The sequence below is a fragment of the Podarcis muralis genome, chromosome 9 (genome assembly GCF_964188315.1).
Source record: "Podarcis muralis chromosome 9, rPodMur119.hap1.1, whole genome shotgun sequence".
NCBI lineage: Eukaryota > Metazoa > Chordata > Lepidosauria > Squamata > Lacertidae > Podarcis > Podarcis muralis.
Genome location: NC_135663.1, coordinates 18228272 through 18245334, shown reverse-complemented (window position 1 = coordinate 18245334; position 17063 = coordinate 18228272). Strand labels below are relative to the sequence as shown.

At 40.8% G+C, this 17063-nt stretch overlaps 1 protein-coding gene across 5 annotated transcripts in view; it reads right to left on the bottom strand.

Annotated features, from left to right (window-relative positions):
* The window catches only part of GRID2 (glutamate ionotropic receptor delta type subunit 2), a 798573-nt gene that overhangs the window by 334353 nt on the left and 447157 nt on the right, over positions 1–17063 (bottom strand). For all 5 annotated transcript variants that reach the window (XR_013394137.1, XM_028743834.2, XM_028743835.2 and 2 more), the window contains exon 4: positions 11740–11945. Coding sequence is in view for 4 of the 5 variants with exons in the window: in XM_028743834.2 (XP_028599667.1) it covers positions 11740–11945 (206 nt within the window). In the remaining variant the exon portion in view is untranslated. The remainder of the gene's footprint in view (positions 1–11739; positions 11946–17063) is intronic.

Below are 17063 nucleotides of genomic sequence, written 5' to 3'. Positions count from 1 at the left end.
ATCCCCACCTTACAGCAGCTTGCCATCTGTTACAGACCATGCTAAGCTTTAGCACTTAATTCTACTGTGTGTATTAACTAGCTCATGTTTGCTATGGTCTCTAGAGAAGCCAGGAAATTTTTACAAGCCAAGCTTGGAAAAGAACCACAGGGGCTGTTGTTAAAGCCCACTTTAATGGACAGGAAAGCATAACACCTAAATTCTTCTTCAGGTGGAATGAAAATCCAAGCCAGAGAAGAACTGCCAGCTTTAGCCCTCCAGTCCAACCACAGAAGCAACTAATGCCGGGTTGGTTTGGCACCCAGATATCACCCAAGCTGACAAAATGGAAAACCTGAGTGATCCTCAGCTTCCCAACCTTCTTCACTCTTTGTCCCTGCAGCTGCTTACAATATTTCATGGTTTTAAAATTCCGTTCAACACTTTTTGGACAACACTGTGTGCTTTAACCAGTTGTGTTTCTGTATTCAATAACCCATTGCACCTAAGACACGCCCACCTTCCACTACTTCAAATGTCAGCCCTATAGTGTTTATTTAAGGGAGAAACGTATCTTGTTGTGAAAGCTGGATGGACACTTGGGATACATTATCTTCCTTTGTTCATACATATCCGGGCATTTCAAACATGAACTTTGTACTAAGGAGATCACACATGAAAGGCTTTCATTCCTGTGAGCATCTCCAAAATGCCAACTACATTATTTTTGAAAGTCTGGGCTTAAATTGGAACTTGTTGCTTTCATCAACGTACTGACTGTAACTGGACAAAACTTGAATTTGGGTTGTTTCCTTATATTTCTTTCTTTTTTTAAAAAAATGTTTGCCTCTAGCATTGAACATTTTAAAATTTCAGTTTGAGGTTTCACTGTCCTGTCATAATGCTTTAACTTCTTGACAATTTTGTTTAGAGAAACTCATGTGGAGTAATGTTAGGTCACACCCTCAATAGAGTGTGACACTACTAACATGAATTAAAAGTAGGTATTGGGGTGTGTGTTGGATGTGAACAAATTCTCAGGTGAAACAGGGTGCCTTAGAGGGATTTCTGGCTTTTCAGAGGTAAAGCAGGAGTAAGTTTATAGGAGTAAGTTGAAGCTGGGGTCCTGAAGCACTTTGTGGTGCCATAGTGATCCACACATTTTTATTTTTATTTTAAATGCTGCAGATAAGTGACTGCTGAAAGCAAAAGTAATGCCCCTAAGCTTACTATAATGTTATAACACCAGGGTGGGATGATTGGGAAGGAAAGGAAACACCAGCATGGCGAAAAAGAGCAGAGGGGGAGCTTTTTTGTGACTGAAACATATAATCAACTGGAATGATTTTACTCAAAAAGCAAATCCATTTTAGTTCATCCAGCAACAAAATCAACTTTAAAGAGTACCTGAAGCAAAAGTTCTTAGACCTATTTCCCAACAATTTGGCAGGTTTCTTACCCAGACCAATTTTCAGACCTATTGTCCACAAAACACAAGGGGATACTTAAGTGATTCATTAAAGAAAACACACCCTGTAATGGGTGTTCCTTGTAGGAAAACCTATCCTTCTGAAATTTGACAGGATTCATGCCCTCAGAGAGAGCCTTGCCTGCAGATTTTATCCAAATCTGCCCCAATATATATATATATATATATATAAAGTTATGGATGTTTCCTTTTATTTATAAGTAAATAAATAAGAGAGAGAGAGAGAGAGAGAGAGAGAGAAAGAAAGAAAGAAAGAAAGAAAGAAAGAAAGAAAGAAAGAAAGAAAGAAAGAAAGTACCCAGCTCAAAAGCCCCTGAATCATTCGCCTGTCATTTGTCCAATTTTATTTTCTTTCAAAGAGATAGTATGCTTACAAATTTCATCCACTTCTGTTAAAAGCAGCGGAGTTAAGGCCATTTTAAAATTTCCCAAGCATTAATTGGTGGAAATGAAGTGGGCTTCAATGGATACCAAGTGAAATCAGGCAGTGTGCGCAGCACCTCAGACCAAGGTGGGCTGTTTTTCAAAGAAATGAATTTGGGTGTGAACCAAACATTGTGGTTAGTGCATGAGCTAATATATACAGAGTTGGAAGTCACTAGGCTTAACAACCTCCCCTAAATACTGCAGCTTGCACTTCAAAAGCAAATTTGCTTCAAAAGCAAATTAAGCCACAGGTGTCCCCACCAGTCCATTTTAAATGCTTCATTTGCATGCAACTTTCAAAAGGATCCAGATCTTTTAGATAGCATGAACCTCTCACACAGTGAGCAGTAGTGGCTAATTTCTAAACTAGAAGCTGCACTAGGATATATGTGAATTATCTTTATTTTAAAAAAACAACAACAACCTAAATGTATCTGCAGGGAATAGGGCTGTTATCTGAATCTGGAATCAGTGTGGTGGCTGGATTTAAACATCCCACACATACACATTTTCATCATCTAAATCAGGGGTAGCAAACATGGTGCCCTCCATCAGGCCCAGCCAGCATGGCCAATGGTTAGAGATGATGGGAGTTGGAGTCCAGCAATACCTGGAGTGCCACTTGTTCACAATCCCCACTCTAAACTGTCCCACAATCTGATATTGGCTCTTTGAGAGCAAATTCATGCATCATATATTGGTGCATATATTTTCTGGTTTGTTAAACAACATGAAATTGCAGGCATGAATTAAGATTGGGGAAATGGTTTGGAAAAGGGCTGCTACTTCACTGATCAAAGGAGTGCCCACACACCTGCCCTGGCAGTTGTATTTTGTAAAATAATAAATAAGTAAAGAGATCAGTCACTCATATCTGGTATTAAATGTACTTTGGCCCCAACAGATTTTAAACAGCTATTTAAAACTCCCACTGGAAGTCACCTCAAAAGCAGTGGTATTAAAAAGCTGTAGTCTGGCAGATTTTTGAAAATGGATGAATGATGTATCACAACATCCCACCCCCCTCTAGTGCAGCTCACACACTTTTCAATGGATTTTGGGCATGTGGATATCCCAGGGAATTGTGCCCTGATGACGCCCTCCATGTTTTGCCAATACTGAGAATTATAAAATGAATCAATGCTTTCTTGTTTCTCTCATTTAGTTCTGCCAGAGGAAGCATCTAAATGGTACTACAGCTCTAGATCAATTAAATATACTTCAGATATAAAATGAGTCAACATTTAATAGTAATTTTCAATTTCATTGTCCTGCATGGGACAATGACAATAAAGATATCGTATATCGTAATTAGGAACACAAATTACTTTAGAGTAGTTCTCCCTCTACTCATGCATGGATGACCTCTGTGGGGAAGGTTGGGTGGCCTTCAGCCTCTCCTCTGATTCTGACCCCACAGAGTCTTTTGGAACTGATGGAATGGTTAGTTCCTATGAAGACATGGAAAAAGAACCTGTGTGGGCAAAATTGGAAGGTGATCGAAAGCTACCTCCTGTGGATTATCTGGAGTGGGGAGGGTGGCACCCTAATGGGGTCTTTCCCCCAGTCACACATGAATAAATGAAGAAGCACCTCTCCCATATCAGTGTAAGAGGAGAGAGCCCTTCTCATTCACCTGTTAGGGGAGGCTCTGTGGAGGCACCCTCTCTGTAGAATGTCATTTCTCTACAGGTATGTCAGGTATTGACATTGTCATCATTCTGGTGCCATATGATGGCCCACATATTTATCCAGGCTTTTAAGCTTTTAAATGAGTGGCTGTTTTAGCCTTCTGTGTTTAGCAGGCTTAATTTGTCTTTGTTTGCACATGTTTTTGAGAACTGGTTTTTCTTTTACTGATAACTTGCAAAAGACAATTTTATATTGCACTCTTGTATGCATGCATGCATGCTTCTAGTATCAGCACTGGTGAAGGGTGGGCTATGCATCATTTAAACAAACAAATACAAACATGCCAACCTTCTAAGGTGATAGGGGGAAAGCTCTGAGATTCAATTAATTGTTCTCAGTTCTCAGATTAGTTGGGGGGGGGGACACCTAAATTCTTGCCATTTCCCCCACAGACGAATCATTAGTTTCCACGTTAATCCAGGGCATTTTCAGGAAACATTACAGTGTTGATGTTACAGACAATGGAAGAAATAATGGAGAACCAAAGAACAAAAGAGGATTATAATCTAGAACTCAATTAATATGTTGCCAAGGCAGTTCTCACTGCTGTTTCCCACATTGCGCCAATAAAGCAGGGATAAAAGAACCACATGGGTAGGACAAACAAGGTAGGTCCTTCCCAAGCCTTCAAGTTAAGCCTTCAAGTAATATTGGCATCATCTATGGAAAAAGCTTTTTCCATTCCACTGCAGGAATGAAATGCATGGATTGGCCCTAGGACAGAATCATCTCAGAAGTAGAAGAATATTGCACAGGAGAACATGTCTAGCCAGATGTTTATTCAGTGATGGATTACAAACAAACATCTTGTCTCTGTACTTAATTGTTTTGTTTAGCTTTAGGACAGGAGCTGTAATTGTTGTAATGAAAAGAAGCTCCAAAAAGAGGTTGTGGGGGAGAAGCTGGACGGAATGTGGGCTTCTGTTAGTTGGCAACACGTGTTGCTGAACATGTCCAGCAATTTAATTTTACAAATGGATTAAATAAATTCATGGAGGATACAGTGATCAATGCTAATAGTCACAATAGTTATATATTTTACCTCCAGTATTTGATGCAAAATGCCTCTGAATAGCAATAGCTGAGAAACAATCAAGTGAAATAGTTGTATTCATGGTTGGGTTGCCATATTTCAAAAGGAAGACCCTAAAATTGTTAGGGAACAAAAAATTTTGGGAACAAACCCAAACAGTGATTTTAAGCTTTTGGAACTTCCTCCTGATGCCATTTTGCCATTTCACACCCCCAAACCAGAACATGTCAGGAATTTTTCTGATGTATGGCAAGCCTATACTCATGCAGGGGTGGACTTTGGTATCCTTTTGTAATATGGTGCCCTATGCAAGGCCAATATTTGGTGCCCCAAAATGGATCTTCTCAATTTTGTGGCACCTCGGTTTGCTGTCCTGTGTGGCAGAACCACCTGCACTATCCTAAATCTGGTGCAGGCATCTGGTGGGGAATAGGATGCTGAATGAGACAGGCTTTGGTTTGATGCAGCAGGATTCTTGTCGTGGTATTGTGTACATTTCTTTGACATTTATTATATAGGTTCTGTTTTGTCCCTGTTCCCCACACTGTTTTACATCTACATGAAACCACTAAGTGAAGTAATCCAGAGATTTGGACTGAGTTGTCATTGGCACATGGATGGCACCTAACACTATTTTTCATCAAATTGAGGTGAAGTGGTAGGCATGATAAATCAGGGTTGATGAAGGGCAGTAAAGTGAAGACAATATGGAAGTACTGTGGACAGGTGGCTCACCTGCCCAAGCGAGTGATGTTCATCCTGTGCTGGATGAAGTTTCACTCTCTCCAAAACTGGGGTGGCTCCAGATGCTGCTGAATTACAAATCCCACAATCCTTGATCACTGTCCATGCTGCCTGAGGCTAATGGAACTCCTTGCTCCATTTGTGTTGCTATGTCTTCCGTGGCACAAAGTGCCATTTACAATTAGGCTGGTGTGAAAGCTGAAATCTTACCAGGACAGAGTTAGGCTGTCCTAAATTAGCCATGCTCTGATAATTTCCAAGTTAGGCTACTATAATGTATGTGACTTGGAGATGCCTTTGAAGATGGTTTGAAAATTGAAGTAAGTGCAGAGTGCAACTGTTAGATTATTAACTGGGATTGGATGTTTTGATCATATTACATTTGTGGCTCTGAATCAGCTTCTGGGCTCAATTGAAAGTGCTGTTGTTATTTTTTAAAGTCCTTTGTGGCTTGGGACCAAGGTACTTCAAGAACCACATGCCTTCATGTGGACCAACCCGTAAATTAAGATCCTCAGTGAAGGACCTCTTTCAGAAACTTCTGGAATACTCTCCCCAGAGAGGCTCATTCACTGCTTGCTGTAACAATAGCACCTTGGTAGGTGGACTCAAATCCGAAATTTATTTCTGCTTTATGTGCAGGTCAGTGTTTTAGGCTCATGGGGATTATTTACTGAACGCCCAGCACACCATTTGGGAATTGTCCTTGGTTTTTTCTTGCAGGTTCATAGAGGTGACAAATCACTACTGCTGTGCCCTTAACAACCAATTTATCAGCAATGAATTTAGCCTGGACTATACAAGGAGCAGAAGAAGAAATACAGATCAGAATACAAATCCATGATCAGGAGAATTTTTTTCAACAGATAGGAAAGTGTTTGACAGAGGATTTTTCCTGCTTTCAGTGTTAGAAACTGAAAAATGAAAGCTAGGTGCTAAATAGCACCTTAAACCAAGGTTCTGGGTGCAACAACAGAATGCCTAGGCATGCTTTTTTATAACAAGAATACAAAGCTGAAAATGAATGAACTTTAGCTAAAATATTATGTTCATCCTTCACATGGTCTAGTCCTTCTCCTGCCCACCTCCATAATATTCTTAAGAGGGTCTCTTCTCCAGTCTTCAGAGTAGCTGGCAGTGAGGAGGCAGAAAAAGGTCCTCCTTTCCTTCCACTCTGCAGTTTTAATCTGAAATCATAGGCGCAGTACTGAGCCCAGAGCTCAGAAACTGCGCGCACTAATGAAATTCCCTGGCGCAAAATGCACCTAGAACCATGGGAGTTTCGAACACTGCTGAAAAGGGTAGCACTCTTTGTCAAAGAAGTACAGCAGAACATGTATAAAGGTTGTGTAAGTGTTATTAATGAGAAAACTCAATCCTTCCCCGAGGAACGCGTCAATAGATTTAAGGAAGGAAAGAGAAGTAAAAACGAAGTGGAATGGTGAGCAGGAAACATCTGATTTCAGCCTTCTTAAAACCAGTATGGCTGCAATCCCACTAATTCAGTGAGTGTTTGGGGTTGTTTAATTTTCTTTGCAGGACACAGCACAATCAATGTGAAAAATATATGAATTCAAGTAGGGGCCTATGGAAGGTGGAAGGTGTGCACATGTACAAACACACAAACGGGAGAGAGAGAGAGAGAGAGAGAGAGAGAGAGAGAGAATCCTCTTCTTCCCTGCTCCTCTACCTCTTCCGCATACACACATAAACACAGACATATATGTTTCTCTCTCATTTCTACTTCATAAGGAGTAAAGCCCTACAGGACATAATGGGAATTTAGACTCAGGGTAAGCTGTCCAGTGCAAGCTTAAGCATATGTGCTTAGAATTATATATCTACAGTGGTACCTTGGGTTAAGTACTTAATTCGTTCCGGAGGTCCATTCTTAACCTGAAACTGTTCTTAACCTGAAGCACCACTTTAGCTAATGGGGCCTCCTCCTGCTGCTGCTGTCATGCTACCAGAGCACGATTTCTGTTCTCATCCTGAAGCAAAGTTCTTAACCCGAGGTACTATTTCTGGGTTAGCGAAGTCTGTAACCTGAAGCGTCTGTAACCTGAAGCATATGTCACCCAAAGTACCACTGTACTTAAAAGCACATATGCTTCTAAAGTAGATGATGGCCACAAGTAGTGATGGCCACCAATCTGGATGGCTTTAAAAGAGGATTTGATAAATTAATAGCAGATAAAGCTATCAGTGGCTACTAGTTCTGATGGCGATGCAGTGGCTCCACTGTCAGAGGCAGTGTGCCCTGTGAATGCCAGTGACATTTTTGACTTGTAACTGAGATCAATGGCCACCCACCACCTTCATGTATTTAAAATGCAACATATGAGATCATCAAAGGAAGTTATTGCTGACAAGGAGTCTGTTGGAGATGCATGGTTTTCAGAATGGCACAGTAATTGGACTGCACAATATGTTTTTAAGCAAAAGTTTTTGAGGAGTTTTCAGTCATTTGTGGTGTGGGCTATACTAGAAGGCTGAGAAGAGAAGCCAAGCAATGTTCCACATCGCTCTGCATTACATCTTGCTTCCATTCGGCTCTCTTACACCCTTCTCCCTGTTTTCCTTGGCCTCTGCTCTGAGATCTATGGTTACTGATTTTCCAAGCCTCTGCTTGGAAGCCCCATTCTGTCCATCTGTTGGATCTGGCAGACGTTAACCTTTAGAATCAAAACAATTAAAACCTGACTGCACAATCCGCGTGTGATAAGCAGGGAACTGAGCCAAGCACTTCCAGAGGTGTCATCAACACAACACCACTCTGGGTGCATTGCAATAGAAATGGTAAAAATAAAAAATAAAAAATGAGTTCAATTGTTAAGAAGTTGCCTTTTTGTTTTAATCTGTGTTATAACAGAAGGAGGAATTACAGTGTGTTTGATCTTCCTTCCAATGCAATAGCTGTAAAATATTGTTATAAGTTTGTGGGGTGCTTATAATAACAATGATTTTATTATTTGTACCCCGCCCATTTGACTGGGTTACCCCAACTACTTTGGGAGGCTTCCAACATATGCAAAAACTCCCCTTCTAATTCCTGGGTGTCAGGTACTGGGTTGAGCATAGTAAAATACAGGCCAAACCAGTCTTTCCATGCCCAGGCCAGCCTGAATGGCTGAGTTACTAAGCAAACCAAGTCATGACCCATCAAAGAAGCCATCAACAAGGCAGAGCCCTGCTTTGGCCACCTACCAGTCTTCCTCTAAGCACTGGAGCATTTTTTAAAAGTGATTACCTGGCCCAGTGGAGGTTAGCATTTGTGGTGGTGGGCCCTGCTAGGTTCCAGATAATTGCCGGACTATACCTTGTGCTGACACCAGTCCTGCTAGGGTCAGTTTACTGATGCACAGTGCTTTGCAAGCTATGACAAGACAGGCGACTTCACAGTAAATGAATGTAGCATTCATTGCAGAAAAGAGCCTTTAGCAATGTGTGATAAGTGGAGTAACTCAGTGATTCTTAATGTGGCGATGGAGAAGGGATAAATATGCAAGTGCCTTCATTTTAATCTGTTACATTTGGGAGGGTATGCATATATTTTGTGCAAGCACAATTGCTGGATTCCAAAATGACCCAATGCAAACTGCTCCTCTTGCCCCTTGCTTGAGATCAAAACAAAAAACTGTACAGCGCATTTGTGAGAATGCTGATTTCTATTGCATTACCCTTTGTCTTGGCAATCTCATTTGTTCTTAAGTACCAAAGCAGAGAAATTGAAGTGATATATAACTGGGTTTGGCATTGCCACTATTAACAATGCACAGTTTTCTCACTTTGCTTCATTCACCTTTTGAACTTGCAAAATATTGAAATGTTCAATGTCTCTCTTTCTGTGATCCCGCAGTCTGTAGATTAAAGAATTTAAACAAAGTCTCTCGGAAGCTTCAAAAATGAATAACTGCTTAATAAATATACTTGTAAAATATTCAGGTGGAATGATACTTTTTTTAAAAAAGCAACCAGTCAGGTGAAAGCAGAAACGGGGTAAATGAGTTTTCTTAATTCATTCCAAATTATGGATTTTTCAGTGTACATTTGCATTTTGTTTGTGGAGTAGTGTGTACGTGCATATATCAGGGACAATTTAGAATGCTTTGCAGGATTATAGTATTTACATTTTCCATTGTGTTTGGCATATTTCATGTAGTTAGAATAACAAACTATCTGCATAGAATACTAATAACACATAATAAAATGTAATGCACACAATTTATAATGTTCTACTTCTAAAACAACAAAAAAAGAAGAAGTTGAATCACATATCTTTATATACTAGCACATCAGTATATTATTACACAACAGCCCAATCTCCATAGTAGTGCGAGATCTGGGGATCCAGGCACTTTCTCCGGGTTTTTGTTTCCTTTGGAAATGTGGCACAGCAGTGACTGTGCTGTGTTTATGACATATCGTTTATGACATATATGTACACATATATATACAACCTGAGCCTATGATAGAGGGGCTCCTAGGGTTACACTCCAAGCAGGTCCTGTTTCTCCCATGGCTGCTACATTGGATTCAAACTGCTGGCCCCCATTCTGCTCTGTCCCCCTTTCACTAGCTTGCACACTGCTTCCCAAGATGCAACTATTATTCCTTCAATTTTGGGGGGGGCAAAGTTGTTGCAAAAAAAATTGTCCAAAAATGCATTTTTTGAGATTTTTCTATGGAAAGTCGGCACTGCTAACAAGGGCTAGCATACGTCTGGATTTCCCCGGACATTTTTTTCCCCTTCATTTTTGCCAATTTCCACCTGGACACTGCTGCCGACTGCAGTATGCCAGATATGTCCAGGAAATCCCAGACATATTACAACCCTAGTTCAGGGCTGTTGTGACACTGCAGTCATCCTATCCTGTGTCCCCTGCTTATTTGTATGTTCAAAAATTCTAAACTCACAGTGGCAAACTGGGTCATAGCACATAATTCAAACATCCTCACCATTTGGGGAGCATCATGCTGGTGTGTATAATGCCTTAATGATTCATTAATGCTATTTTGGCCCTCAGTAGGTAGCTTTCAGTATGGGACCGCACTCATCAAGAACGATGGAAGGAGTTAGGTGCATACTTTATTCCTAATTAAAAAGGCTAGGGTTAGTGTTTCTTCCCCTCCCTGGTTCATTAAACAATGATGACTGTGGACACATACTCTCAAGGGGACACTTTTTTAAAATATCAGCTTACCAGGATATTTAAAAAAGAAACATGCCAATCAATTAAAAATAGTGAAATAAACGTAAAGGAATAAATCAGACAGGCAGGTAATTAGCCAAACAATAGCCATAAATGCTAATGAGTTTTGAAGCAAATTATTTTACAGTTTCTGGATATTTTACTCCTAAGAGTACAAGGAAATTCCCCTGTGGATGACAACATACACAAACTCCATCAAAATAATGTGTTGTGTTAGAACTGTTGCTTTTAAAAAATCTATGCTTATTATGAATTAGATAATAAATGGGGGAAATGGGGGAAAGTTGCCAAAGACTGAAGAACTGAAGGTGGCACACTCTGGTTTCTTGCCACAGGAGAACATGGGTCTTGAAATGTTGGGTGGCCATCTGCCAGGTATGCTTGACTCCCATCCAACTCTATAGTTCTATGATTCTGTGCTTCTATCAGGAGAGAACACTCTAACACTACCTGCAGTCCAGAGAAAAAAGAGCTACTAACTGCTACCCATCCAAGAACATCAGCAAGGAACATAGGAAGCTAAGTCAGATCACTGGTCCATCAAGTCCAGTATTGTCCTCATTGACTTGCAACAGCTCTCCAGTGTTTCAGACAAGAAACATTCCCAGCCTTATCTGGAGATGCTGGGACTTGTGCATGTAAAGCAGCTGTTCTGCCACTGTAGCTCAGAGGTAGATCACCTGGCCCCCAACTTGATATAAATACACACTTATACCCAGTGCTTTTTCATTGGGTACTCAGGGTACACAGTACCAACATCTTTTTTGTTGTTGTTCCAAACAACAGGTGCACCGGCACCTATTTTTCGGGGGGGGGGGGAGCACTGCTTATACCTCACAACTTAGTTCTACCCTTAAAGATCAGATATCTCTCTCCATTCCTCCCTATCTTTCTCTCATCTACCCTATCCCTTGCTCCATACTGTGTGTCTTGTAAGGCTGATGGTACTCTCTTTTATTTTAATTAATGCCACTCAATCAACTGAATGCCACTTTGGAGGGCTAAATGGAGGGCTAAAAAAATCTAAATAAAAATATAGGGGTGAGTATAAAGTGTAAAGAGATTTCTTGAAACAAAAACTAAGAACAGAAGCCATTGATCAAAACAAAACATAATTCCAGAAAGAAAGGTGAAGATAGAAGTCAACTGGTGCTTACACTTACCTCTGCAATGAAAGACTTGGCTGTGGATGGGTTCATTACCAGAATGGCTCGTCTCAGTGTATCCCGGTAGCGGTTCAGCTCTTCAATCCGCAAGGTGGCAAAGAGCCCTGTGATCATTTTATTGATGTTGTTCTCTACTTTCTGCAGTGCTACATCCATTCCCTGCTGAGATACTTTGTCCAAAAACTCTTGTATTCCTCGGATATCTGGGAACATCAAAAGCCCATCAAAATGCTAATTAGCATATAGAAAGACGACAAAACCGATTTTGGCTTATCTGGGAAAAAAGGTATTCTGCCTCATGTCAAGCAACCACCCCCTGAAGGCCACATTAACTTAATATTCATTGGAACCGTTCCTTAGCTATGCTTGTGACATGTCCTAAAGTGCTAATTTGTGTGAAGGAATTTTTAGGCACTGGTTCATTTTGAAAAGAAGCATTTTTAAAGGGTATTTAATTATCCCTGGTTGCCGTCCTCTTCTGCCCATCGTATTGTTCCAGATTCTGACTAACCCTATAGAGCTCTGAAAACTATTTCTCATTAAGTGACTCCTGCAGAGAAGAGGGCAATAAGTTATTTTTATAAAAAAACAACAACCTACAAGTGGTTTCATTTCATTTGGATTGAGCCTAGAAATCTCATTATAACAAAAACACATCTGCCATTAATATAAAAAAGACTATACTTTATTCAGATGAAAATTTAGCAACAATTGCATACAGTGGTACCTCGGGTTAAGTACTTAATTCGTTCCGTAGGTCCGTTCTTAACCTGAAACTGTTCTTAACCTGAAGCACCACTTTAGCTAATGGGGCCTCTGCTGCTGCCGCGCCGCCGGAGCCTGATTTCTGTTCTCATCCTGAAGCAAAGTTCTTAACCTGAAGCACTATTTCTGGGTTAGCAGAGTCTGTAACCTGAAGCGTATGTAACCTGAAGCGTATGTAACCCGAGGTACCACTGCATATGTTAACTATGAGAGAAGAAGAGAAAGTATGCTATCTAAAGCAAGTCTCTGCCCAAGAGACCTTGCCTCTGGGGGAAAGACTTCCAGAAGTAGGAAAAGGGGTCTCCAATGTCTGTTGACCCCTCATAAGCCATCGGGCTAAGGAATGTTTTGGAGGGAAAGGGCAGAAACATCCAAGGGTTGAATCAAAATAGGTAACTGTGCATGCTCCCCATACTCTCCCCAAATCTACACAATCCTGCGCTCCAGGAAGGAGGTGAATTGGCATGAGGTTACAGAGAAACCTCATAATTATGGTTAGTATCATGCATGGAGTAAACACCCTAGAACAGGAGTCACCAATCCATGGGCACAGCTATATTTTGTTAGTGAGTACTGTGGCCACGCTCATAGATAAACCACACTGGCAACCCCTTGTCCAGAACACAATTTGAAATTCCTCCGAAGACAAATGGATCTGGATAAGGTTCCTTGAAGATGGAAAGTTTGAAAACGATGGGTGGGATTCACCTAACCAGCCCCATCAGCAGAAGCCCTCACAAGGACTCCTGCTTGTGTATCAGGGTACACCCCAACATTGTTTAGTGAATCCAGAGAACAACATCCAGGAGGATGAAAAGGGGGGTTGTTCCATGTGACAAGCGGGAATGCTTCCACAGATGGAATGATAGGAAGAGCTTAATATTGAACTCCACTTGCTGGGTTTAGAAAATTATGGATTTTCTGCAACCTGCATATCCGAGTTAAAATAAAATATAAAGAACTAAAGCCTAAGAGAAAGAGTGGACTTCTCTTTAGGAATCAAGGGATGTAATTGCTGTATTTAGCCACAGATACTTCAGGAAGTTTGAAGTAGCGCAAAACATTGAAGAATGGTTTAATGCTGCTAAAGTGCATGCTCATTCTAAAAATATACTTCCAAAAGATAGTGATGCTTAATTGCAGCTCCTATTTAATGTCTAAATCAGGGAAATTAAATTCAGTCTAATCAGTGCTGTTAGAGGCCTTTTTGGCACTTCAAGGCCAATTTAAGAAGCAACACAATTATCTGAACTGCTACAAATGTGCCTGATTTTAAGTGCACCATAAAAAATATATGCTCCTGCTTTAACCCTTGAAATATATAGCTGTACATGGCTATTCTTGCACTCCTGGGGAGTTATCAGAAATACTGGAAGAACTTTTAAGGTAAAAATACTGTGATTATCTAATACCTCCAGGTGGTATATGATGATCTAGGTAGCTATATCCCAAATGGAGAATTTATGTCCCTCCCCTCCCCCAAAAAAGCAAGTTCAAGGGCTGCAACTCAGTGTAAATTAAATGTGTTTAAGAGAATTGGTGCAGCACGGTAGCTGAGAGGCAGAGTTACAGACAGAGGTGAGTGCAAACTCACCTCTGCCATGAATTTACTTGGTAGCCTTAATCTTAGCTTCACATCTGTGATATAGGTATGATATTTATCACCTCCTCTAACACAACAATTTTAAGAATTACAATAAGATAATTTATGTAAAGTGCCCCCAGGCCCCCCTACAATTGGTGCCTATGCTTCTCTCTGATGCTACTAGGAGAAGAGGAGGATTAAGTCCTATCTGTCATGATCCTAGTCATGAAGAGTAATAAGGATGCCAACACAAAAAGAAAGGAGGCAGAGTATTCAGCCCAGTCAATGTTGCAAGATGAAGAGCTGCCAGCTCTGAGTCCTTACCCCAAGCTAAAGCCCAGTCCAGTAACTCACTGAACTAGAGGCCCCAAGCTAAAGCCCAGTCCAGTAACTCACTGAACTAGAGGCCTCCAAGGCGGGACCCCCAAGACAACACCCGCCTGAAGTCATATGCTCCCCCAAAATCCACACACCAAGGGAGAATGGACAAAAGTATGTGGGTGCTTAGCCCCACAGAAAAGTCCTTTTAACATTCTCTACTGCTCAGAAATGGGTTATGTCTAGGAAATATAGCTGGGCAGATTCCAATATATGGTTTCGGATAGATTTGGATATTTGTTGGGACAAGTTCTCTTTTCCTTGGGACCTGTCCAAGGTGCTGAAGCACTCTCTCTAACCATTCTTGATGTCCAGTGTATGAAAAAGGGTGAACTGCTGCTTTCAACCTAATAGATCAGGTGACCAAAGGAGCCAAATAGGGTCTGATCTGGTCTTATATAACTTTTGGCTCCAGTTTCACTCCTTTGTCTAAGTAATTTGTCATCCTGCCTATGCCAAACTGCTTAGAAACTGCTTTGATCTTTGATGAGCCACCAGCTGTTCCATTCACTTGCTTCCAAAAAATTAGCCCTGACATAGAATCATAGAGCTGGAATGGACAATGAGAGTCACCTAGTCCAACCCCTGGCAGTGCAGAAATATTTCATCCAATGTGGGGCTCAACCCATGACCCTGAGACTAACTCTGAGATTAAGAGTCTCATACATGTTTTAAAAAGCTTAACTTGACATGTCAATGAAGCTTACCTAACTGTGACGTGAGTATAAACTAAAGGGGCTTGTAAATCTCGCTTTGTCTTTCAGATGAGCTTTACAAGTCCCCTAATCATTCTGTGGCTCAGGGTAATTCCCCAATGTCCACTCATTCTTGCATTCACCCACTTCACCCAGTCCTCCAAATTCCTTTCCCCTGCCTATTAAATATTGGTTCAGCCCAGCTGAACAGCACTCAATCCAATGGAAGAGAGACAGTTCCCAGTGGCCCGTGGGAGTCGTAATTTTTCCAAGGGCTGCTACAATGTCAATCTAGCTTCCAGAGTCAAATGGACTCATAAAAAGAAACTTGAGCTATTTCTGAATTTTGGAGAAAATCTCTGTGTTTAATTCTGAGGCAACTTATGAAGGTTGAGGGGAGGACTAATCAATCACTGGTCATGATACCAATAATAATTAACCTATGACACACCTGCTGGAAAATTCTATGATGCAAACTGCACTGAAATAAATGAGAGCTGTGCAAGAAGAGTTTATTTAAATGTGCAAGCGCTGGATAATCTTGTGGTGGATTGTGGCCTTGTGTTTGCACTGCAGCAGTGTTGGCAGTCATCAATCACTGTTTTTCCATATGGCTCTTTTTTCTGTTTAAAGTCTAAGCCATCCAAAGGGGAAGCTGGGGCTTCTTCCAATCTATCACCAGTGACAGCAAATGAGCAACCATGAGCTTGCAATGTGTTCATCCAAACTTAAGAAAAATGAGTACATGATTCCCAAATGGATAAGTCTACATTCACAATGAACTTGACCAGCTTTGGAGAAAAGGCTGGGGAGGACTATGCTCCCTGATAAGGATGACAAAACACAGCCACAATCTCCTCAGGTTTTTCTAAACCTAATGGGAAACTACAAAACAAAAAAACTGTAAGTAACAGAAAATCCATAGTTACGCACTGAGCATGTGTAATTCAAGTATCCGTCATCAAAGTATACATTTTAGAAAATGTCCTTATATACCATAAGACATATTTTTCCTTCTCATACTACTCCTGAAAATATCATGTAACTCAGTTAAAGGGAAACACACTTCAAAATTTTCCCTGGGTGATTTACGCAAAAGACTCCTTTGTTTCCACTGCTGATGAGGAAAGCTGTTGCATTAACAAATGATGCTGTCCAAATTCTTATCAACAGTGCTTTATGAGCCTACTGCAGTCATCCTTCTTTGAACAGCAATAGCTGCAGTAGCAGGGATCCTTCGTTCTGGAACCGAACTGCACATTGAGGAGGCATAGTTCAAATAGATTCAGAGAAATTCCGTAGATAATATGGAGACCTTGCTGTGCATATTTCCATGAGAATGTTTACTTATAAATTTGATCACCAGCTGCAAGCCACTGAGGGCCCATTCCCAGCCGCAGCATGCAGTGTAGCAATTATGTTTCATAATTTAATTTTATTGTGAATTGTATATTTATTTTATTTACTCGTTATATTTATGAGGCACCCAATAAAATAATTTCTCTAGGCACTGTGTATGTTAAAAAAAAGAATGAAATGTAACAATAATTGCTTCCTTCAGCAGCAGTGATCCAAAGTGGATCTCACTTATATGAAGAACTACAAAATGCTAAAATAATGAGCAAAAATGGTCGCCTCTTGCCATAAGGGTGGAGGGGAAGTCACTTGAAAATGTGTCCACTGGAGGAAACTTCTATGAAACCAAACCACAGAGTGGGTCCCAAAAAGAACAAGGGGAGAGCCTGCTATATCAGGCCAATGCCCCATCTTGACCAGCATCCTGTTCTCACAGTGGCCAACCAGATGTGACCTTTGAGGCAACAGCAAGAGACAGCGAAGGAGATTCCCAGCACACATTACCAAAGGAACCTGCACTCTCCTCACTTGTGATTCCCAAC